The following is a 24,179-nucleotide window of genomic DNA, read 5'->3' on the forward strand; positions in this document are numbered from 1 at the left end:
TGTTTGCTTGGAAAGGCCCTGGCCCACTCGCCGTGGGGGCTGGCAGGAGTGTGAGGCACGGGGGGGAAAATCTGCGGGCTCTCAGGGTTGTGAGGCATGGGGAAAAAACGTGAGGGCTGGTGGGGGTGCAAGGTGTGGGGAGGGAGCTGCTGCGGGGCACAAGGGCCTGGTGGGAATGAATGGTTTTCTCTGCAGCCTGAAGGTTTTAAAAGTACTGGAGAGTTGGAAAGCACAGGAAGAATGGCTCTAAAAATTTGAGTTGCTGTCAAACGGATGGCTGGAGGATGAGGAAGTCAGTAAAACACGTGTAAATACTCCTTCATGAGAGAAAAATGTTGCATGCAAAAAAAGAAAAATATTCTCAAAGAGAAACTTTCATTCATTCAGCAGAGTGTACACATTCCTGGCAAGGGCAGGACTTGCACTTGTGCTCAACTCATACATCTCAGTTTGAGAGGAGGAATGCAATTTCCAGCTCTGAAGGATGAAATCTGAGTGTTGGTCTCCTGTGTCAGCAACTCCTTGTTGCCTGATTTGTCCCCAAATATCTGATTGTCTTCCTCTGAAGGCCAGCCCAGAGCGATTGCTTAGTAGATACGTGTTGGCATTAGAGTAGATGAGTTAGTCCTAGAGCTGAAATCCTCATGTGAGGACAGAATGGAAAGCACAGTTTTTTTGGTTAAAAGGAGTTTTACTGGAATGTGCTCAATATTTTTTTAGGAATTGTGGCAGTAGCCTCAAGTAGTTCCTTATACAGTATGTTTACATCAACTGAGATGCTTTTCTTAATGTCATCAGTGATCACATTTCATTTTTTGATGGCTTTCTGTTTATTTTTCTCCTTAGAACCAGTGGAAGAATCTCTGCTGGAAAAATATGGCTTCCCTGAAGCTGGAACAGAGACCAGATGTTACACAAATCATGCACTGTCTTATGACCAGGCAAAACGGGTGCCTAGATGGGTGATTGAACATATCTCGAAACAGAAGACACTGGGTATGTATAGATTTATTTACTTACATTTATGAAGCCCAGAATGGGCTTTGCTGGTCACAGAAAGTGGACCCAGGAGCAGGCAGGGAGAAAAATCCTATAGTGATCTCTAGGTATGGATTTTTCCACCCATTCACAATCCCACTGGAGGCAGAAGACATCTAGGTGGATGTCAGCTTCATGACAGGGTTAAGGCTGATGTTGCAAGTGATTTAAAAGAGAACTGTCACTTCAGGTTGGCAGGCCTCTTCAGTATTCTTTCTGTTGGTGGGACTAGTCTGGTATTGAACGTACAGTGTCCTGAAGCCTTCAGGATACACTTGGCCCATGGGCTGAGTATGAAAGGGACGAATGAAGAAGAACTAGAGCTACCTTCCATGAGAAATGTCTGTTATGAATTTATGAAATAGTCTGTAAGCACCAGATCAATATAGCCATGTTGGTGTAAATACTCTTTAAGTCATGTTACAGGAGGGAAGCTTAGCTTACCTCTTTTAAACATGAATGGAGAAAAGATGAAACACTGAAAATTTCCTCACCTGATTCAGACCTGCAAAGTTCAGTGTTATTACTCAAGCACATAAAACTTGCCCTTGCTTTCTTAGCTAGTATAGTTAGTTCTGTGGTCCAATTTATATCAGTTTAAGTACTGCCCCATATGTGTGAATGCTTGTGGAGTCAACACCTTTAGTGGCCAGACTGTTTCATCTACCAATCTTAAAGAGATTTTCTCAGAATGGAAAGAAAAGATGAATGTCCATTTGTGAGATAAAAATGGAGCAAAGGGCATCAATAGTTGTAATTGAGTAAAGCTAGGTAGGGCATTACCTGCTCACTGCAGCCATTATTTACTTTGATGCAGTTCTGTTGTATTTTCTGATGTGCATTATCTAATACTCTCTCCTCTCTTCTTAATGCAAGACAGAGACTCAGTGATTTTCTTGCTGTCAGTAGTGAATGAAATATGAGTGGTATACAGTCACAGTAAATTAAGTTTATAGCATTAGTTCAGTTTTTATAAGGGAAATTATTAGTAATGGAGGTAACTGTATAATTGTAAAATGTTTTATGAACGCAGTACCCCTCTAAATATATCTTAATCACTGTCTTCAAATTACCTTTCAAAATTAAAAGCGTGATCCTGAAAATATTTATAACCAACCTCAAAGTAGCATCATTGATTGCACTTCTTTCTGAGAAGAAAGCAGTAATTCCAGGCTTACTTTCAAGTGGGCCTTAACAGCAGAATTGTTAAAATGTTTTCTAAATGATCAGATACAACTGACATTCAAGTTAAAGCATCTTGAGGCATTCGGCTCTGATTTATAGGATATAAATATAGGCTCTTATATTTATAGAGATTTGAAGCAGAACTGTGTTTTTCAGGGAAGGTCACAAAAGCCTTCCATATCCTGAAGTTTTGAAAGGATATGATGTAAAAAAAAAGTATTTTAGTGATAAGAACTCGAATGTTTAAAAAACATAGTGGAAAGAAATTAGCTTGACATGTAAATGAGGTATACAAAACTGGTTACAGAAGAAATTAACTGTTTTTATCAAAGCAGTAAACAGAGAATAAATGACTATATATTTTTCAATTTTTCAAGTTTAATTGATAAATTACACTGTCTTAAATAATGAGATTAAATAGGATTTTTTTAAAATCAGAATTCTGTCATTTTGCACGCTAAGAAACTTGTCAGTGTTGCTTCCTAAGCATCAGTCCTGTGTTAAAGTATCATGTCACATACTTTACCAAAAAACGACAAGAGAAGTGAAGCTCCTTCCTTCTCCCTGCACTGTATAAAGATGCTCTGACCACCTCTCTTTTGACGTCACCTCTGTGGACATATGCACAGATGGTCAGCAAAGAAGAGTAAATAGCTTATAGCCACTGGTTTCCAAGAGATGCGTTATCCATATGCATGCTCATTTTCCACCCCTCCCCTTCTTCCTTGTGGTTGTTGCATGTTCTTGTTCTTGGGTTCTTCAGAGAGCTGCCAAGTGGAGAGCATGTACCATGTTCTCACTACGGAGCACAAGGAAGTGTAGGGTTCATATGCGCTCAGTGATAATACTGATGTGCCAAAAAGGCCAGAGTGCGTGCAGTTTGTGTGTGTATACACAGCCAGCTATAGAAGAAAGAATAATTTTAATAGCTAGCAGTGATCACTACTGGAAATTGTCCCTCATGTTGTATTGCAACAGGAAGTGCTTTATAAAGTGCCAAGCTTGAGGAAAGTTCTCTGGTATGTACAGGTCCTGATTTATGCTTAAATTAAAAGAGACTATATAATGGTCCTGTATATTGCATCTGTACAATTATGCCTTAGGTGACACACTGAATTTTATAAAGAAAAAAAATCAGTATGCTGTAGATACTTTGAATTATGTTGTCATTTGTGAAAAATAAATTGTGGGCAACAGTGATGGTGCTCTAAGCCAGTTGTTTTCTAGCTCCACACTGTGCTGCTGCCTGCATGGAGCCATTGCACAGGCACAGCTGGGATAGGCTTTGCACGTGCCTCTGCTGCTTCACTGGAGCTCCTATGGATGTTCTTGGTTCCTGGGCCATTCCCTACGAAAGATGATCTCTTACTGGAGGTTGTCAGTGCCAGAATAATTCATGAAAGTCTCTTCTGGCCATTGCTTTTCCAATGAAGTAGTCAGTGTTTGGGATGAAGTGGTCTTAAAGTTGCAGCCCAGTCAGTAATATCTTTTTCAAGGAGTTGACTGAGATTCTACACAGTTCAAGAATGCAAATATAGGTGTATGGCCGGTAAACCTGGGATGAAGGCACAGGCTCCCCAGGAAAGACAGCAGCTGGGCTCTCTTTGAGAGTGGGCTGCCATCTCTCCAACAGTTAAGTTAGGTCCCCTCGCAATCCTCCCCCCAAAATGTTTTGTCTAACAAAATACTTAGGCACAGTCATTTTTGTGCATAATTACCAAATGTCTGGAAAGACAGAAGGAGAATCTTGGAAAGGAGCAGGAAAGCTCTACACTTATTTCTGTGCCCATGAAGAATAAAACACTTAAGATTTTTCTCTTGAATGGGTTTATTATTTTACCAAGTGTAACTTTATCAAGATATACCAATTCTACTTCCAGGCTAGAGTTGAAAAAAGAAAAAAAATACTTGTAGTGGATCAAACAAAAAAATGGAACTGCGGCTGGTGAAGATCTGTATGTCTTCGTTGTCATAAAAAGTGAATCTATACTGGGTTATTTCTTTAGCATCCTTGCCTTTAATGTTAATCTGCATTTATGATAAGACTAATATATTTTGGTTTTGTTTTTTCTCTATAAAACACCATGTTATAATTTCTCATGTGTACTGGAAATTAATTTAGGACTGGAGCGCAGATATTTAAACTGCATTCTTCTCTTGTATGGTTGAGGAGAAAAATGCTCAATTTAGATTAACATATTGAATCCTTAAGCATGGGTCATTTTTCAAGTTATGACAGAACCAGTTCTTTTTCTCTTCTTGTTATGACAGTTTAATGATAACCTAACAATTTTGTGTGTTATTCCTCAGGCAATGCAGACCGAAGGCACTGTAAATTCAAACCAGATCCTAACATCCCTCTAATGTTTAGTGCTGTCAATGAAGACTACCTTGGGAGTGGATGGTCACGAGGACACATGGCACCAGCGGGAGATAACAAATTTTCAACAGTAGGATTTCTTCTCTTTCTTTTTAATTTGTGTTTATCAGTTGTAAAGGGTCAAAAGACCCTTAAAAGTAATGTGTAATGTTCCTTTTGCAGTTTGTTTTGAGATGGAACATGATCTCATTATTGATGCACAGAGCTGGACTTGGAGTTACAAGGTCTATTCCTGACTGAGCCCTGTAGGATGCTCTCACAGTCTGCTTCAGGCATCTAAATCGGGTGCATCCTCTGGTGACACACCTCTCTTCATTAAATCACACCTAGATTAGCTTGTTTGACAGAGGTGATGTGAGTATATCTTGTACAGTACAGTTTTAAGCAAGTCTTCTAACCTCTTCTATGTCAGATTGTCTACCTGTAAAATAAAGGTGATAACCTTCACCAAACAAACCTTGAAAGTGTCTTCTGAAGCTCAGTTAAAGGGAGACGGGGAATGATGACTTGACTCTGGCCAACAGGTGCTGAGATATTTAAGGCTAGATTGGGCAAAGCAAAGATGCTGTTAAGTACTGTTCTGTATTGGCAAGGGGATTGCCTGGATGATTTAAAAGGCTTTTTCCTTTCTGGCAATGTGTATGAGGTAAATTAGAACCTTCTTTTGCCGTAGTTCTTTCAGTCTATAAAATGTCTTCACCTGCCATTTATTTGAGCTATAAGAAAAGCATGCCCTAATGCCTTGGCTGACTAACAAAGCAGCCTTGGATTTATTGGATCCTCCTGTGAAATGTGCATAATGCAGCAATTTGTCAATTAAGAAGCAGTTTGAATTTGTATTTCTGCTAGGCAGAAGAGTGTGCAGTGGGGCAGAGTGACAGTGTAGTGGCATGTGGTAGATGAAAGAACCAGTCATTTCTGCTGTGGTTATTTATTTGTGATATCTGGGCAGTTCTTGCTGATGAGCTACCAGTTCAGGAGAGATTTTGGACCTGACTTGAAATGCAGTGAAATGATACAAACTTTCAAATACAGGATCATAAACATTTAATTTCACAGTTTAATTAGTGCTGATAGTGTTTGTTCATTATTCTAAGGAGTTCTGTCAGCCCCTTCACTTTGAAGAAGTAGTAAGTGAAAAGTATTGACAAGTACGGGACCTATGAAGATGGTGGGTTAAGATCTAGAAATTTTTTCTCCTGTATTTTCCTGCATATATGACCAGCAGGTCGAGGGAGGTGATTCTCCCCCTCTGCTCCTCTCTCGTGAGACCTCACTTGGAGTACTCCATTCAGCTCTGGGGCCACCAACATCAGAAGGACAGGGACCTGCTCAAGAGGGTCCAGAGGAGGCCACAAAGATGATCAGGGGGCTGGAGCATCTCCCCCTGTGAGGACAGGCTGAGAGAGTTGGGGTTGTTCAGCCTGGAGAAGAGAAGGCTCCAGGAAGATCTTATAGTGGCCTTCCAGTGCTTAAAGGGGGCTACAGGAGAGATGGGGAGGGACTCTATCAGGGAGTGTAGGGATAGGATGAGGGATAACAGTTTTAAACTGAAAGAGGGTAGATTTAGACTAGATGGAAGAAATTCTTCACTGTGAAGGTGGTGAGGCCCTGGCACAGGTTGCCAAGAGAGGCTGTGGCTGCCCCCTCCCTGGCAGTGTTCAAGGCCAGGTTGGACGGGGCTTTGAGCAACCTGGGCTAGTGGAAGGTGTCCCTGCCCATAGCAGGGGGGTTGGAACTAGATGATCTTTACGGTCCCTTCCAACCCAAACCAGTATGTGCTTCTGTTCTATGATTCTATATGTGTAGTTTTTTAGCACCAGGTTCTTTGCATCTGGAGATATGTGGGCTTCAGTTCAGAGAGGTTTATGAAAATTTTTAATGATAAAACTAAGCAAATATGTAGATGTTTTACCATTATGGTCTCATAAATCATCTCATTGCCTGCATGCTATGTATTTGTAAAATATTGATGAATAGTTTTAGAAAAACCTTTCCTTGTAAGGGAAAGAAAAAGCCATTGGGCAGTCAAATAAATGAAAAGCATGAGTTAAAGCATCCTTCCTATTCAAAAAGAAGAGTAGCTAGTTGCTCCCAAAGAATTGCAAAACTGATACTAGGTGACATAGTAATTCCTGTGCCTCTAGAATTTTATATTCTTGTGCTATGTTTCTATCACCACCACCCCACCCCCCAAAAGTAGATACATTTTGTAAGGTTTGCACCTCAGTTATGCACTTCTTAATCCAAAATAATTTTGTAGATGTTCTGATTTAGGTTTTATCTGACCTTTTAAGTCGATAATGCTAAGATTAAAATAGAAATGGATTCTGATCCAAAAACTTCTAAAATGTGTTTTCAGCTTGTAAATGTTTCAATGAAATTATATTACTTTCTTTTTCTATGCAGAGAGCTATGGCTGAAACGTTTTATCTGTCTAACATCGTACCTCAGAATTATGAAAATAATGCTGGATTTTGGAACAGGTGAGAAATTGCTTGTAAGTAAATTAAGTGAATATCAGGCAGTGGCATAAATAAAAAATGCTTCTTCACATCTAAGTATTCTAGAGCATTTTGTAGGCTATCTATAGACACCATAGGAACTTTCTCTGAAATGAAAGGGAGCTCAGTCCTCACAGCACAAGAACAGTAAAATGACTGCTTCTGTATTCCGTCCAACTGTAGAGGACTTCTGGCTGATGTGGGTAAAGGTAGCAGGCTTAACATCTCTGTCCTTAAGGAAGATTCAGTAGAAGCAAGGAAGGGATTTAGATCTTGTCTTAACATCTCTTCCTCAAAAAAGTGCTTCCAGTGTGAGAGCGTTCACATCTCTTTATGTGGACATTGGTTCAGTTTGGAGAACTGAGTGCTCCCCACTGAGTCATGACTACTTCAGGTCTTAGGTGTTTCTTCAAGTGCTGGCTTCCAAGCAGCAGTCAGGCAGGTTCTTCATCACTTGTGAGTGCCAGCTGGAGCGGCTTTGAGGTGAAGTGAGTGACTGATTAAATTTAAACTTTATTCGTGTAAGATTTTTATTCTGTCCTTCCTTGAGCAGAAAAAAACATTAATAAAAGTAGCATTCATCCAGTGCTTCTTGCATAGGACTTACAGAATGTTAAGACTCAGGTGGGGAAAATGATAAATTTCACAGGGTCCACTCAAGGGAAGGTTAGCAAAATTATGTACAGTATTGTACTAAAAGTCTATCAAAAATACATCATCATTCAACTACACACTGCTTTCCAGTTTTACAAGAATCCATATAAAATCATATGAGGCATTCAGTAAGGTTATACTGTTTTATAGACAAAATGCTGTAACATTTTAAGACTTTTTTTTGGTATTGTTTTAATACCTCAGGTATTTGAGCATAAAATTTCCTTATACTAAAGCTAGATATTTGTGCCAATTCAAGGTTGGAAACCCTCTTTATTTCCCTTGAGTAGGATCTCTGCCTATTCAGAAAATCATGGGGAATGTCTGAAAATTTCCTCTGGCACTATCAGCCTCACAATTTAAGCCGCTATTATCACTTTCTCCCAACCCCAGCACCCTATCCTCACAGTTTAAATATATGAACAAGGTATTTGTGCCACTTGTTTTGTCAGCCAATTGCTTAATAATAAATAGTTTTAAGGGTATCACGTTTCACATTTGTTGTATGCCTTCCTGGTTTTAGTACTCTTTCCCTTTTTTTAATTGCTTGCTTCTTCTGAGGTGCAGGTAGACAACACAACTTAGGTTAATGATCTGTTATTTCTTAAAGTGGTGTTCGCACTCCAGCAATGTTTTTTTTCTGCTTTCCCAGTTCCAGCTCTGGTACTAGCCTGACTATGGCAAGTCAGTTCCATTTGCTAACCCAGTTAAACTGATTTGCATTATGTTTTGCTTGGTTATGTTTCTGCCAGATTAGAAAATTGGATCAACTGGTGAGATCAGTGCCAGAGCCATCACGGAAGATGGAGTAGGACTGTTCATCTGGGGCAGACAAGGGGAGCAGTAGGAAAAGGGAGAGCAGAACTTCATCTGTCAACAAGCTGTTAGATAGTAAGCTATAAGATTGGTTCAGTGGTGTGGTCTAACTGCACCTTGGTATTTATTCCTCATTCTCTTCCCACCAACATGCATGCTTCTTTCTTTGTTGATGTTTAACTGTTATTTTCTGTCTTGTATTGAGTGTGATTTCTTGGTCACTGTATTCTGATCTCTGTCCCTGCAGCCATCAAAAGCACTTTTCTCCACCGCTGCATTTATTCCCGTTCTTTCCTTGTGCCAGGTGGTGTTTGTATTGCCATGCCATGAGACAGCGTGAGGAACTGAGCTGCTTGGAAGCAAAGCTGACAACAGCAGGAAAAAAATTAGCTTGTGGTCAATGCTTTGGTGTATCACATGGCAGCTCACTATTACCAGAGAAGAAAGGGCTCATTCCTATTAATTTTGATTCATGGGGCTCATTCCTGCTAATTCTCATTTGTGTGAGCTGATTTAACTCACCCAGCACAAAAAAACCATCCTAATTTTGTTCAGGGTTGTTGACAGATTAAGAGTGCTAAAGGTGGCCCAAGTGAAAGGTATGAGGAACGAGGATGAGACAGAGCTGGGGGAGAAACCTCTGCCTTTCAGAGGCAGCCAGATTAGCTGGACTCATCTGTCTCTTGTTCTGCTGTGTTTGTCTGTTTGAGTGAAGTGCAACTCTGTCTTTAGTAAAGGACCGATGGGTGCTCACTGTATGTGATTTCTATAACATCTGGGATGTCAGATCAAAGACAGGCTGTAGTCTTTTCTTTTATGTAAAATAGGTGTGATCCAGAAACCTGATTTGGATAAATATTTTATGCTGTAAACTAAATCAGTTAATTTAAAGAGCAAAAATACTACTATTTCTGGAGTTACTACTTTGTTTTTAAACAGTTTTATATAAAGAACCCAGTAAGTAGACTTGGTGGCAATGTCATGTAGAAACTTTCTTAAGTACTTAGAGCTGTGGAAAGAGCTGTATGTTTGTTTCAGGACATTGATTCCTTAGGGAGGAACATACAAATCCAGTAACATGGTAAAACCCTTCAAAGTAAGAATACCACCAACATGCTATTTAAAAGTATTTCACTTATCCCAAGTGACTTATCAACAGTATCTTTCTAGTGTCAGGTGTGGGAGTAAGTAGAGAACTCAGGTTTTTAGGACAGGTGGTAAGGCCATTTTTCACATGTGTGTGATTACACATGCCTGTCTGTAAATAAGGACAAGTGGAAAGTATGACATGGGCCTGTGTTTTACCTTCCTTGGCTTGTGAGTCAATGACATGAGTTTGGAAAAATGCTCCCAAACTGTCAGTATTTCTTCATGCCCTTCATACTATGTTTCAAATATTATGTTGTTTTCCTAGCTGACTGTACCCTGTCTGACAAATATGTTCCAGAATGGAAATGTATTGTCGGGAATTGACTGAGAGATTTGAGGATGTTTGGGTAGTTTCTGGACCTCTGACCTTGCCTCAAACAAATGATGATGGAAAGAAGAGTGTTACTTACCAGGTATGTGTATATGTTGCTGGGTTAACAGTACAGTTTTATTTATTTATTTATTTATATTTTATTTATTTATTTATTTATTTATTTATTTATAATTGATTCTATAGCTTGATAAAACAGTTGAACATCCTAGTACATGCAAAATATATGAGATGTCCAAGACTAGTTGGGATGAGTTCAGTAGAGGTGTTCTTTCCTGCCTACTCTTGAAAAAGTAAAATTTTAAAATAATTTGGTTTATTTCCAAAGAGAGATCTGTTAAATGTCTGTTTGCAATCTGCAGTAAACTGTTTTCTGACTTCTATAATACATGACAGTATCTAAGCAGAGAGTTAGTGGGTTTTGTTGATGTATAAGCATCTATTCAATCATTTATTGATACATTTTAGAAACTGCAATACAAAGCTAATGTGGGTTTCTCAAAACTATATAGGGTATTGGAATTCCTCTGCTCCATTAATTTCAAAAGCAGTTTTTTGCTGATGTCCCATATGCATCACTTAGATGAGGCCTTGCAGCCGAGATTCTGAGCTACCAAAGTCAATTGAAAGACTTCATTAAAGTTCAGTAGGTTTTAGGTGAATGCAGTGTATTCACTGGTCCATGGTACTGATACACCCCCTTCTTCTTTTGGTCCCCCATTTTTATTACCTGCTTAAAATACTGTGAAGATTTTAGGATTTATCGTGCACAGCCTAGAAACCATCACTGATAGACAGATAGGAAAGGCTGTAAAGTTGAGAGGTGGATTTACTATTGCTTATCCTGACTTAGTCTTTGTAAGCATGTGTTTAGACATCTGTAGGATCTGAGAGTAGTAAGGTATTCAAGGGAGGAAGTATTACCTTCTGCCCCTACTGTAATGAGATGCTATTGCTGTTTTCAGTTGCTAGATGAAAGCTAGCTTAAAGCAAATAATAAATGCTGTATTTTGCACCTCTTGAAAAAACACTCTTCCTGTAAATAAGTACTTGGATCAACTGTAGCTTCAGCTCGTGAGTGATTCAGATGTCCAACTAGTTCTCTGAGGAGCAGTGAATGAGCTTGCTGTAACAAGCCCCTGTTTCAGAGGGATATGAGACACAAAAAAAGAGAGATGTTCAGCTTTCAACACCGGCTTGTTCAGTGATGAGATTTAGGCACTCTTTCTCCATTATAAATACACAACTGATTTCTATTTGATTGAACTTGGAGCTCAGTCATAATAGAATGTAATTTTTCGTGTTAGCTTTTTATTTCTTGAACAACTGTCCCTTATGTCTCCACCCGCACATGTCTGTAACCTCGACTGTGACAAAATCACTACCTTGATTTGGAATTTGTTGTTATTTTTTTCCAAAGAGTCATATGTTATGCATATGAAAATGCAGTAATAATAATTTATCTTTTTCATGTTCAGTGGCTGTTCCAGATTTCAGTTCTCACCACATCTTTGTGAGGATGGTGACAACTGTGCTCATTTTCAAGTGGATAAATAAGATGTGGTTAAGGGATATGACCAATGCCACATGATAAGCTAGTGGCAAAGTCAGCTGTAGACTGGCAATGGTTCTTTGCCACCCAAAGGGAGAGTGCTGACTTCACTCTTGCCCATTATACTTTCCAGTCCTTCCTCTTGTCTGCCAGCGCTTATGACTGTCAGATTCTTCCATGAGAAGATTCTTAATTACCCAATGCAATAGCAAACCAGCTGTACTGGACTCTTTTATTTGTTTCCTGGGCTTGTTTTCCACTGCCATACAAAGATAGAGCAGCACCAGAGAATTCCAGTGCTCACTGGTGACAACATGAGATCTGTCCAAAAGCACACAGCTGGGAGCAGGAGGGAGATGTTCCGTTTCAACAATCTCAAGCTGAGCTTTTGGCTTACTGTCATGCAGAATGGTACCATAAGAGTTCTCCAGGCTTGCACATAGCTTGCTGGAATTTGCCTCCTTGTAGTTGTTAGGATATTGCACTTATTTTTTATCCCTAAAAATATATATTCGTCTTACATAGCAAAATTTAAAATCCTGAGCTGACTTGAACATTTTATAACTGGAAATTATTTTCCAGGAAGCAGTTGTATCATCTATCAACTGCTTCACTTTAATCTTGGTCATCTTTGTCTACTTTTTCTTTGGGGAAAGTGTTTACTTAGAAGAGAAAGATTACCTTTTCTGAAAAATGACTGTGGCTCTCCATTGTGGTTTTGAAATGTAAATTTTAGTATTCCACAGGTAAAAACAAGAACAGTCACTGCATCTTGCTGCTTTTATTCAAAATACCAGGATACGGTGATGGAATAATAGTGGCACAAAATGTCCACGCTGCTTTGATTATCATATCATTCTGTTCTTGTCTGTTGCCAAGATGTCTTCATCATCTTTGGGTTTCGTGACAGCTTTGGTCTTTTATGAATGTTTCACAGTTTTGGTACAGCATAAGATTGAAAAAGGTGGCATGATAGTATTTGTGTTTTCGTTTCACCATTTGGCCACATTTATAAAGCCTTTATTCAGTTTCCTACGGTGAGGTTCACAATGTAAATTGATTTGCATTCAAGCTCTATTTAAGTACAGATAATGCTGTCTACAGGTAGGAAAAGTAAAATGTTGATTTGAGGCATTTTTTTTGTTTTAAGTATTAAATTATTTGATTTGGGTCTTCCTTTGGTTTCACTCCAAAGTGTAAATAAGTACAGGCTGAGAATTGTTTTGTTATTTTGAAATATCTTTATGGCACAAGTTCTTGTGCTTGCCTTTGAAGTTGTCTGTTGGGGAGGGAGACTTCAGAATGGAGTAGAGTGGTCTGTTGGGTTTGGGGTTTGTGAGTGAACTCTGCTAGGTTCAAGCAAGTGACTTAGAAATGAAAGGCTTTTAGGCACTATTGTTTGGGCTTACGAAGCTGATATGAGAAGATGTCCTTTTTCTTTCTGTGTACTGTTTAAGGAGAAGTGCTGTAGTATACACAGCAGTGCTGAAACTTACAACCTATAACCTGGCAATGTGACTGTTAAGGCTGAGCTTCTTTCTAGTGTTTTTCTTCTCTGAGACTAGAACTGTGGAAAAAATAAAACACAGAAGTACTACAGTGAACATGTCTGCATTGATTTGTTTCAGATCCTCTTTTCAATCTTAGTTCCCTTGGTTTTGGCTAAAGGAGTGGTGAAATACGTATCCATGGCTTTACAGGCTGGTGTTTTTCTCATCACACATCCAAAAAGGTTATTTTTAGATCACTATAGAGGAAAAACAGAGCATCGGTCATGGCATTGTTCCCAGTTCCTGCTTGGACTCTGGTACCATTTGCTGTTTAATTCCAGAAAGGGAATTAACCTTGAACTCCTTAGATGCCAGCATTGTTCTATCTATTGGCTGAACTTGCTGTATCCTCAGATATGTTCTGTCATTTCATCTGTCTCCAGTGGAGGCTTTTATGCAAAGAGTAGATTGATGACCGTGCTTGGTATCTGAAAAACATATTTTGAGAATATATGTAAAATAGAATGCCAACAGGAAAAATTTCTGTGTCATTGGAGAAGCAGATGTAGGTTTTTCATCTTTGTCCAGACCAAATCAAAATGACATTGTCTTGGTTTTTTACTGTTCTCCAGTGACTGTCACTTTAGTGATTTTGCTCTGTCAGCAGATCTAGAGTTTGAAATATAAATTTTGCAATCATTCTACTGCATCACGCTCAATGCTTCACCCTTCTTATTCCCAATTCCATCGTAGTAAGTATTAATTTAAAGATTGTCTATGTTTGGCAAATGAAAGTACAGTTTAGATAACGTTTTGTTTGCTGATGAAGAAGACATTTTCATGTACTTTTTAGTGATGTACTAGGTTCATAGTGGCATCATGTCTGCTGTTTAATTGTCAAAATTGAATGACTAGTCTGGGCCAGAGATACACAGTAACTGTACCAGAAGATATACTTAGTTGTGATCTGGTTCTGTGGCAAATAAGTCCCTGGGAAACAAATTGCACCTCTTATATTTAAGGTAGTACTTAATGGTTTTCCCCAATCAGTTTTCAGAAATAGTAGAAGTTTTCTCCTAGCCAAGATACTGTAGGAGAAGGAATCTGTGTTAAAGGAGGAAGTAAATCTGGGGATTATTACAGTTTGTTGGCTGCTCCAAATGAGCTCAAGGCTACACAGGCAACTAATGGACCTAGGTCCATTATATGTGTCCCATAAAACTTACGTACAAAGGGATCTTAGATCAGCTGGTGTAAACGACTAGAGCTCTGTCAGCCCTAAATTTAGACATGATGTACAAATGAAAGTAATAGACACTGGGTTAAGACTGGAGGAGAAGAGACACCAAAGGTGCAGGGTAGATTTATGAGGTTGCTTTTATTTAGCACTGTACCCATCCTGAAGGTCCTTTTGTTATAGGAAGAGTGGTGATAGGGACTGTAGTGGAATCAGTGTTAAGCAACCTAAATGGTTTCTGTGGAAGTAGTAGTCTGTCATCATGTAAATACAGTATCATAATGCATAGACACACCCTCTTTATTAAAATAAAAAAAATAAATGGGTTGAGGTGTCTTGTCTTTTAATGCCATAACTGTGTATTTAGGCTCATCTTTTTTTTTAACATCTTTTTTTAGGATTTTTAGCATCTATTGCCAAATCATTTTGGCAATAGCAATCAGACCAGACATAACAAATTAAATTTTCCTGAAGTTACATACATTTGCATTTTGAAGCGCTTGGCTGTGCAGTGTTGTTGCAGATTGTTACTGTGATTTTTATCTGTATTGTTTTCTATTTTCTGTATTGCTAGGTCTGCCTTCACACCCCTCAGTTCTTCTCAATGCCATCTGACAGTTCTCTCAAATACTGAGGAAAAAAACACTATCAACAGAATCAGTGCTGCATAACACAAATCCAAAAGAAACTGGAGTGAAGGCAGTTAATTCTGTCACAATGACCAAGTAAATAAAGTAATACTGATAGCAAGAGGAATTTTTTTATACTGCCAGAAAGTCTCTTTCTATACAGAATTTTGTATCAAATTATAGTAAAGCTCTGGCTTGTCAAATCTGGGGTCCTACCAGCAGGAATGATATCTACAGTAAAATATCTGATGGGTCTGGTCAGTTCATGCCTGAAGTTATGACTGAAACAAAATAAATGTCTATTCAGAGAAAGCAACAGTCTTATTTTGGGTGACAGGAATTATATCCCTGAATTCTCTCCATCAAGAAATGTGACAGGAGTCTTAATTTTTTACTGACAGATGTAGATGGAAGTAGTGTTACATAGAGAATTGTGTCTGTGCTTGTTTTCAGTCAGTTCTGGTTTGCAGTATGGCTTAGTTCTAAACTCTGGTTGTTATACAGAGAGAGAGTGAAGAAACGGTTGCTGGAGTGTAGAGGGAATTTCTAGAGTTACTATTTTACTGTATTTGATGATGGTACCCTCTGATGCAAGAACTCTTCAGTGTGTGCTGGAAGTAAGGCATGATTGGATGTGATTTCTGTTTACCAGGTTCTAAGAGAATATCAGATAATTGCCAATCCAGAGCTGGGTCTTGCTCCTGAAAAGCTAGTCCTTTGCTAATTCTCTTCACAGTTGATTTTCATCTTCTAGTCACTAGGTGGCAAAACACTACTTTTAGATTCGTAAGTCCTTCCTTTCAAAAATTCTTCTGAAAGGGTAGGAATAAGATAATTTTCTTACCACTCTGGGAAGCTGTAACAAGTCCAGTATAAAATGAAAACCTGGTAACTATTGTGTATGTTTTAAAGTTTCTAGTAAGAGTAACACTGTTTTCTTCTAATATAATCCCAAGTGTCCCAACATTACACCTTAGATATTCCTTTTCTTCTCCTTATGTAAGAATGGAGTTTTCTTTCTCATAAACTCCAAACTGTCAGTTTTAGGGACTGCTTTGCCCCTATTTATCTGACTGCCACCATGAAGGTGACATTAGTTAATGCCATGTGCTTAAACTCACCTTAGATGCCATTAGCAAATTTCTTCATTATTTATTGTGATACTTAAGTACTCCATGGATATTGTCAAATTTGTCCTTCCTTCAGTTTTAAAAACTACAACCAAGAACAGTTAAATGAAAGCCAAGTTTAAGACAAATCCCTATCCAGTGACTTAGTGATGAGAGCAAATTTGTCAAAGCTTAGAGAGTTCTCTCTGTTTTAAGAAATTGTGTTACTTCTGCCCTTATCTTTATCTGTCCCTGTGAGCTCTTTAAGTTTGTATAACTGCTTACCAACACATTTGTTGTTTTAGCAATATGTAAACATCTCTAAATGTCAGGAATTGCACACATTTTAATGGCCTGAACTCATGACAGCTGTCCACGTTTAATTGGGCATTGAGGAGTATAACAAATTTATATGCATTTGTGGAATGTCAATAACAATGTCAATAGTAATAAAACCCAATAAACACTATGCTGAAAATGACATTATCATAATGTTGCATTATTAGACAACACCAGTTCGGTCCTAGGGCCAGATCACCAAAGAAAACAAGAGCAAAGCAAAAATGAAAGTAATAAGCAGCTGCAAAAAGTTAGGGCAATTAACATTTTTGTGTTGGACTGATAGAGGCAGCAAAGACAAATAGTATCTGAAATTTCACATTGGTTTCACAAATGATGATTGAAAAGGAATATATTTCATGCTATAAAAAGAAGGCTTTTAGCTTGAGTGCTTTTTTCTTTCTGTTATGAAGCTATTGAAAATTTGAAAGATTTAAGCAAAATTTTATAAGAATAGCAAAATGGAAATTTTCACTGGATTACACAAAAATTTACCTTGTGGCCTGTTATCAACACGGTGTGAAGGCATGTGGGACAGCAGTGATTTTCAGCAGGCCATTAATGTATTTTTCTTGCTTGTATTAGTGCATGAGGGGTTTTTTTAATCACAGATACTATTAAAAACTGTTGCTCTTCTCCAGCTGGGACAGATAGCTGTTTCAGGCATTGATTGCTGAAAGATCATCTGCTGCCTGTGGGTAGACTAGCACAAATCAAAGTCAGCATGTGTGCATGGATAATCTTAACCCATTTGCTGTTCTGTTACAATAGGAGCATATGCTATCTTCCTCTGTTAGGCAGGCATTGAGATAAATGGGATGGCGCAGATCAGAATAGTGATTCAGACTGCTGTAGTTAGGTAGGAAAATCCTCTAGGTGGCAATCGGAAATGAATTGTTGAGTTTGGTTTTCCTACCTATTCCTTCTGTTGCAAACTTCACTTACACAGAATCACACTTTTTTCCCTGGCTGTTGAGCTCTGTGTGTGGGGCAACTCCATGGAGACATTCATCTGCAGCTTCTGTATCTACTCCCATAAAAAGCAAATTGTGGTATATTACAGAGCATAATGATGGAAATGTTATGGTGTGCTGCGGTACTGTATTTCCTTTTTTAACAAAAATCATTGGGTCACACTGGCTGTGTAAATTATTGGTGATGCATCCTGTGCATGGTTCACATAAGTGTTAAACTGCAGGAAAAAAACATATATATTCTTTCTTATGCATATTTACTCTGTCAGAGAAATCAGGCGCTCTCCTTTGATGGTATTCTTATCCAGCAGAATGAGCTGGGGATAGAACTTTATGCCCTGTTTTGTGTAAGGGAAGGGCAGTTGTGGACTCTGGCCATTTGGCAGGCTGAAGTTTGTTTCAGTCCCTAACAGTGTTGGAACTCATTGCAGTAATTACAGAAGTAGTTTACTGCTGTTCAGAGGACTAGTATAAAGCCTGTGCACTACTTAGATTCTATTTAAACCCTCAAAAGAGAGCTTATGTACCATTTCAGTTCCACATAAATTACATGTATGGCCATTGCGTGTATGGAGTTGAGTTGTATTTAGAACTATATTTCTCAAAAGGGCAACTCTTCCTTTGTTTTGAACTAGTCCTCTCTTTCCTTCCCTCCTTCACAGGTGTGTATACTATGCATAAATGTGCATTATTTTGCATAGAATACATATATATTTGCATATTATTACATAAGAACAGGGTGTGTTTTCCCTTAGCACCCACTTAGTCATTCACCACTTCCATTTCATACCTAACTATTCTATGTGCAGCTGTATTCATTCCCGAGCCTTTCTAGTCAACCGCTCAGTCCTGACCCAGTCCCCTGTTCACTCTGCTAGCTCACTCAACATGCATTCATGTGTTTATTTTACATATGCCATATACCCCCTAATTGGAGATACTTGTAGCAGCTCCGTATGTGTGTTCACTCTTCCTCTAGTCTTTTATACAACAGACAGAGGACTCTTACGTGTATGTGTGTGGGAGGTGTGGAGAAGGAGTCGAGCTAAGGAGGACCTAGCACATATACATGTGGAAAAAAGTATCTGAAGAGGACTGGAAAAGACAGGCCACACTGCACAGGAATGCTGCAGGTCAGCAGATGGTTGGCCCAGCGAGAATCTGGGGAACAGGGTTTAGTCTCACTGCTCTCTTGACGCTACAGCAGCTTCAGGGTGCAGTGCAGCTCTGCACAGGCTCTTCCTTCTCTTCCGCCCTGCCCACCCTGGGGTCGTGCAGGAGGTGGGAGGCAGTGCTGGATCTGCAGGTGCCCTGCTTCAGGGGGAGAGAAGGAACTTCAGCCTTCTGCCTTCAGCAGCGTCAGTCACTGCCTGCATCTGGCTGAATATGGAACTATGAACCCACTCCTCTCCCCCTCAGGGCTTTTCGTGCTTCTTGGCTCCCCCTGCATCCTACCCCCAGTACATTGCATGTTGAGTGCCACCCATCTCAAACAGGTTGAACTCCCAATACCATTCATTTTGTAACCCAGTTTTAACCCACCAGATACAACAGGGTGTTGATGCGTAGTTTTTAGTATATTTTAAAATTACCTGTGCATCAGTCAGATTTGATTATTTATGCCGTTGATCCCAAGGAGCTGTAATTCTGGTTTCACCCACACTGAATGCTAAATACAAAGTGCTTTGACACTCAGGAGCTCTGATTTCCCTATCAAGACATCTGTCGTCGTTGAAAGGGAAAGTAGATTTGACATAAGGCATTTATTTATTGCTTACCAGTTTCAAGGACTGTTAAATGTCTAGGCAGAGCTTTATTTAGAAGATTGGTGGCATAAACAAGATCATTTTTGTAAAAAACGAAAACTCCACAACAAAAAAAAAAAGAGTCTAAACTACAGCAAAACCATTAAATAGCCTAGTTTAGGGAAGGGGGGAAAAATAATCTGTAACAGAGTAAAGAAATCTTAGAGCACGTTTGTCAGAGACAGTAGTAACATCACTACTAAATTATTGTACAAAACATGAAAAAAACTTTCTTTACCAGAGGTTCCCCTTTCTCCTAAAGGTACTTTCTCTGATTTTGATCTAACCAGTAAAACTTAAAAACCAAGTCATTTAAAGAACTGACGCTACAGCTAGAAAGCACGCTTCACGCGCTGAAAGAATTCATATCTGAAATAAGTTAATTATTGGAATAGATTGATGTGAACCTTGGCTCAGTAGCCACAGGCAAAGTTTAGTTTTAAAAACATATTTTCTTTTGCAGAAGTGCTGAATACTCCATATATAGGAAGTGTTTCTTTTGTGATTGAGTTATACTGAATGTATGAATGGACAAAGCATGTCTGAACTGATATACTGGCATAGTTTGTAAAATACTTTCAATTAATGTGATTGGTTGTGGCAGTGAAAGAAATAATACCTGCTTTCTCTGAAATTGTATTTTAACTGTATGTAACAAAAACTGTCAAAAATATCAAAACAAGCAGTCTTGGCTTTTGCAGGTATTGCAAATACTGAGAAAAGTACCAAATTACTGGATTTTATGTATAAAGTAGTTTTTGTAAGGCACTTGCATCTTTTTCTTCTGTTGCCATTAGAATAAATTTACAGATTTTAGAAGGGCAGTTATACAGAAGTTCTGTAAAATTCAGATTTCCCATGTGTGAGCCTGCTATACTTTGTTAGCACAGCAGATTCAGTTCAGCAATATTGGAGAAAAAAAATAAAAGCCTGATACATGCATGCATGAGCATCACTTTTTGAATACTGAAGAAATTACATTTGTCATCAATAGGTATATTCCTTTGGACTTCTGACACAGTCTACTGTATACATATATGTGTGAGCTTTTAACAGTTTTCACATAAATTCAGAGTCCTGATCCTCCCCTCCTTGTGCTTCAGTTAAAATTCCTGGATCCTGCTCTGAGTGACATAGCAGGAAACCCAACGTGTAAGCTTTTAACTTGAATTGTAGTGAATTTATGGAAGAAATAGCTGCATTTTCTTTGGTCAGACTTCTCTTCCAAGATACTGAGTCATTGAATGCCCTTCTTTATATCCAGGACCCCTCAGAAAAACGCTTACTTGGGTACCGTAGCTTTTAAATGCAACTCATGTATGGGTAATAGAGATACAAAAAATAACTGACAGAAGGTAAGTTACAGATTATTTGAAATACATCTTAAAAACTATGTGATTTGGAACAGTCAGGTCAGGAACATAGTATAGAGCCACTGTTATTGAAAACCGCTTTCCAAGCATTAAAAGTGTGATGCAGTAAGAGAAAAGAGCGCTACCATCCCTTCAGGTCAGCTACACTTACATGTCTGCAGAAGGATTAGGGAGCTGGGGTCTTGGTTGACTGCCTGTTTCCAAATGTGGTTTTCAGATTTGTTCCAGTTCAGTTTCAGCTATAACTGAAGTTGTATCTGCTTGGGACATTTAACTTTAGTTTGTTCTTCTACCAGAGCTTCTTGTCATGGATCTTTACAAACATTTAGGCAATTACTGACTAATCTTCTGACCTTTTGTCTGCATCATTGTTCTTAACAGTATAATATAAAATCAGTGGTGTTATAGGAGAAAGGCAGAGAACCTTCTGGGAAAGTCTTCTACCAACAGTGGCTGAATAACCCTGCAGTGAAGTGTTCTTTGCCCAGCTTTTCCTGTTCAAGTGAGAGATTCGGGCATCAAATAACTCACTCATTCCTGACCAGCTATATAAGGAGATGCAATGAAATGGTGTTGTGGTGGGTTGACCTTGGCTGGATGCCAGTTGCCCACCAAGCTGCTCTATCACTCCCCTCATCAGCAGGACAGGGAGGGGAGAAAACAAGATGGAAAGTACTCGTGAGTCAAGATAAAGGCAGTTTAAAGCAAAGCAAAGGCTGTGTGCAGAAGCAAAGGAAATCAAAAGATTGATTCTTTACTTCCCATCAGCAGGTGATGTCCACCCACTTCCTGAGAAGTAGAGCTTCAGTACATGTAGTGGTTGCTCTCGAAGACAAATACTGTAACAAATGCCTCCCCACCTCCTTCCTCTTAGTTTTTATTGCTGAGTGGATGTCATATGGTATGGAATCTCCCTTTGGTCAGTTGGGGTCAGCTGTCCTGACTATGTCCCCTCCTAGGATCTTGCCCACCCCCAGGTGAGGGGGGAACGTTGCCTTGATGCTGTGTGAGCACTGCTGAGCAGTAGACAAACACTGGGGTGTTATCAACACCTTTCTAGCTACTGACACAAAGCTCAGCACTGAGGGCTGTTGTGGGGAGAATTAAATCTATTCCAGCCTCACCCAATACAGGTGCTTTCCGCCTCAGCTTCTAGTCTGATAATGCTGCATGTGAATTTGATGTGTAGTTACATGCTGTGGCTCCTTTTTAGAGATAGTAGGATTAGCCACTCTTTTTTTTTTTTTTTTTTCCCCCTCAACTGATAAGATCTGTAACATAGCTTTCCTTTTCACAGGTAATCGGAAAGGATGATGTAGCTGTGCCATCCCACCTGTACAAGGTGGTCCTTGCCAGACGGAGCAGAACGTCTACAGAGCCCTTGGTACTGGGGGCTTTTGTGGTGCCAAATGATCCCATAGGCTTCAGTCACCAGCTGTCTGAGTTCCAAGTAAATATTGAAGATCTGGAAAAAATGTCAGGTTTAGTTTTCTTCCCCCAGGTGGACAAAATCAAAGATGTTAAAAATATCTGTGAAGTTGATACCTGTAAACTGATGGGCTTCAAGGAGTTTACATTATACATCACTGCTCGAAAAGTGCAGAGTGCCCGTACGTTGCACCAACTGGAGAAGGCCATGTCAGAGTTAAGGGAGGCAGGAATCGAGCCTGATGAATATCTTCTAAAGCTTCACAAGAAGAAAGAAGAGCTACTGCAGGAAAAACAAGTAGCAGCTAGAGAGGCAAAAGCTGGCTGAGTACTTGTTCAAGAAGATGTTTGGGGGTTTGTATGTTGAAAGTGGAGCTGAAAGCAAATACAAAGCAAGGCCTCTATGAATTATCCTTTTTTTTGAATTGTGAAAACAATAAAGAAACATTTGGAAGCTGATGGGTTTGGAATAACATTCATTCACGTGTAACATGATGCACACACATGGTTTGCTGCAGTACTTAGATGTGGGAAATGAAAATGACCCCTTTCTGGCATGAATAGATTACTGGAACTCCAGAAAAGGCTTTGTGCTATTTTCTAAGTGAGATGTCAGACTTGGGGTTTGAATGGAATCCCTTCTAGGAATATTATAAAAATAGACGAATAGACACCTTGGGAGTATAACTGGAACATGTTTAAATGTAATTCCGCCTCCAAATGTCTTTCAGGATGATGCTGTAGAAGAAATGGTACTTTCTGGGATTAAAAAAAATTAATTTAGAAATATTTCATTTAACACTCTTTTATTAGAGACCTGTAAAACATAATCTGAATCCCTTACAGTCTTTACATAGTTGTGTTAACCAAACCAGATTGTCTCCTACCTCTCCTGACCTTGTGTGCTTTGGATGCTTCAGCATGTCAGTTGTTGTCATTTGCAACGGCCTTCTTCCATTCATACAGAATTCTGCAATTTAAAAAAAAAAAAAAAAAGCAGCAGAGTTTGCACAAGTTCCTACCAGTGTTGATTGAGTTTTCATAAATAAATGTAAGCTTAATATTTCACTTTCACCCCTAAGTTTGGATAAATGTGTTAGATATTGTTTGATTTGAGAGGTGAGCACTGCTTGCTTTTTGTTTGTAGTAGTCAGTCACTGTTTTTTTGTCCAGTGTCAGTCTTTGGTCTATAAACTTCTCAACTTCTATGTGAAAGCAGAAATTGACTAAAAATGCATTTCCAGTTCTGTTTCAGCACCAGCTGAAGTTGTTCAGATTTGCATCTGCTTGGGAGATTTAATGAAATTATTTTTCTTCATTAGTTTTGTACTTTATTTGTGTATACGTCCTGAATTTCAGACATAAGTTACTGTGACATGTATCCTCTGAGATTTTTCATCTAGAAAGAAAGTAAAAGCTGGAAAGATTTAGATTTTTTTTTTTAATGGTAAGAATCTATATAAATTTGGAGTTATGCCATAAAAACACCTTCAGTAGTTTTAGCATGAGAGCTAATAGTTTCTGAGAAGGGTCATGTAGTGCCAAGCTGAATTGGGCTGTTTTCATAAAGGATGAATCAGGAGCATTATTTGGATGTTGTGAATCATCGGCTGGATGTTCTAAAAACTGTATAGTTTCCATCATCTCAGTTCAGTTGCAGTATCCAAAAGTAGATCACTTTATAAAGCAGTTATGGTTCCCATGACACCTTTGTGTTTGCCAAGAACATATTTACAAAATCCAGACATTTAAAACCAGAGAAACGTGACTAGCTAAGGACATCATAAAAGCCTGCTGCCCACATAAATTAGAGGGTGATTGGGTGAAATCCTGACGAAACGCTCATTTCAATTTTAGCTCAGAATTTTGGTTGTTAATCCTAGCAAATGAAACAAAAACAGTAAATTGCAAAACAACAAGCCACCTCTCCTTTTGCAGAATGTGGGAGATGTCAGTGTGTGTTGCCTGGAATAACAAAGTCCCAAATACTTCATGTTCCTCTTGATGCTCTTGCGTGCGTCACTGCAGTCCAAGCGGCCTTTTGGCACTGTGATAGTGTCGTTTTGGAAAAGATACCTGGTCACTGCTCTTTGCATTGTCTTTCTCTTTTCCTCATTATTTGAATTATTTATGTTTTTTAATACAGCCTTCCACCTTCCTTTTGCTCTTGATCATTTCAGCTGAGT

The 24,179-nt window shown here is 38.9% G+C and overlaps 1 protein-coding gene across 1 annotated transcript; it reads left to right on the plus strand.

Annotated features, from left to right (window-relative positions):
- Nucleotides 1-818: 818 nt before the first annotated feature.
- On the plus strand, nt 819-23,358 carry EXOG (exo/endonuclease G). Its single transcript, XM_026842524.1, has 5 exons — nt 819-996; nt 4,534-4,673; nt 7,013-7,089; nt 10,025-10,139; nt 21,863-23,358. The coding sequence occupies exons 1-5, from the start codon at nt 819-821 to the stop codon at nt 22,319-22,321; spliced, it is 969 nt and encodes a 322-aa protein (XP_026698325.1). The 3' UTR covers nt 22,322-23,358.
- Nucleotides 23,359-24,179: the final 821 nt, after the last annotated feature.

The sequence above is a fragment of the Athene cunicularia genome, assembly GCF_003259725.1.
Source record: "Athene cunicularia isolate RWA chromosome 2 unlocalized genomic scaffold, athCun1 chr2_part1, whole genome shotgun sequence".
In the NCBI taxonomy this organism is placed as follows: Eukaryota; Metazoa; Chordata; class Aves; order Strigiformes; family Strigidae; genus Athene; species Athene cunicularia.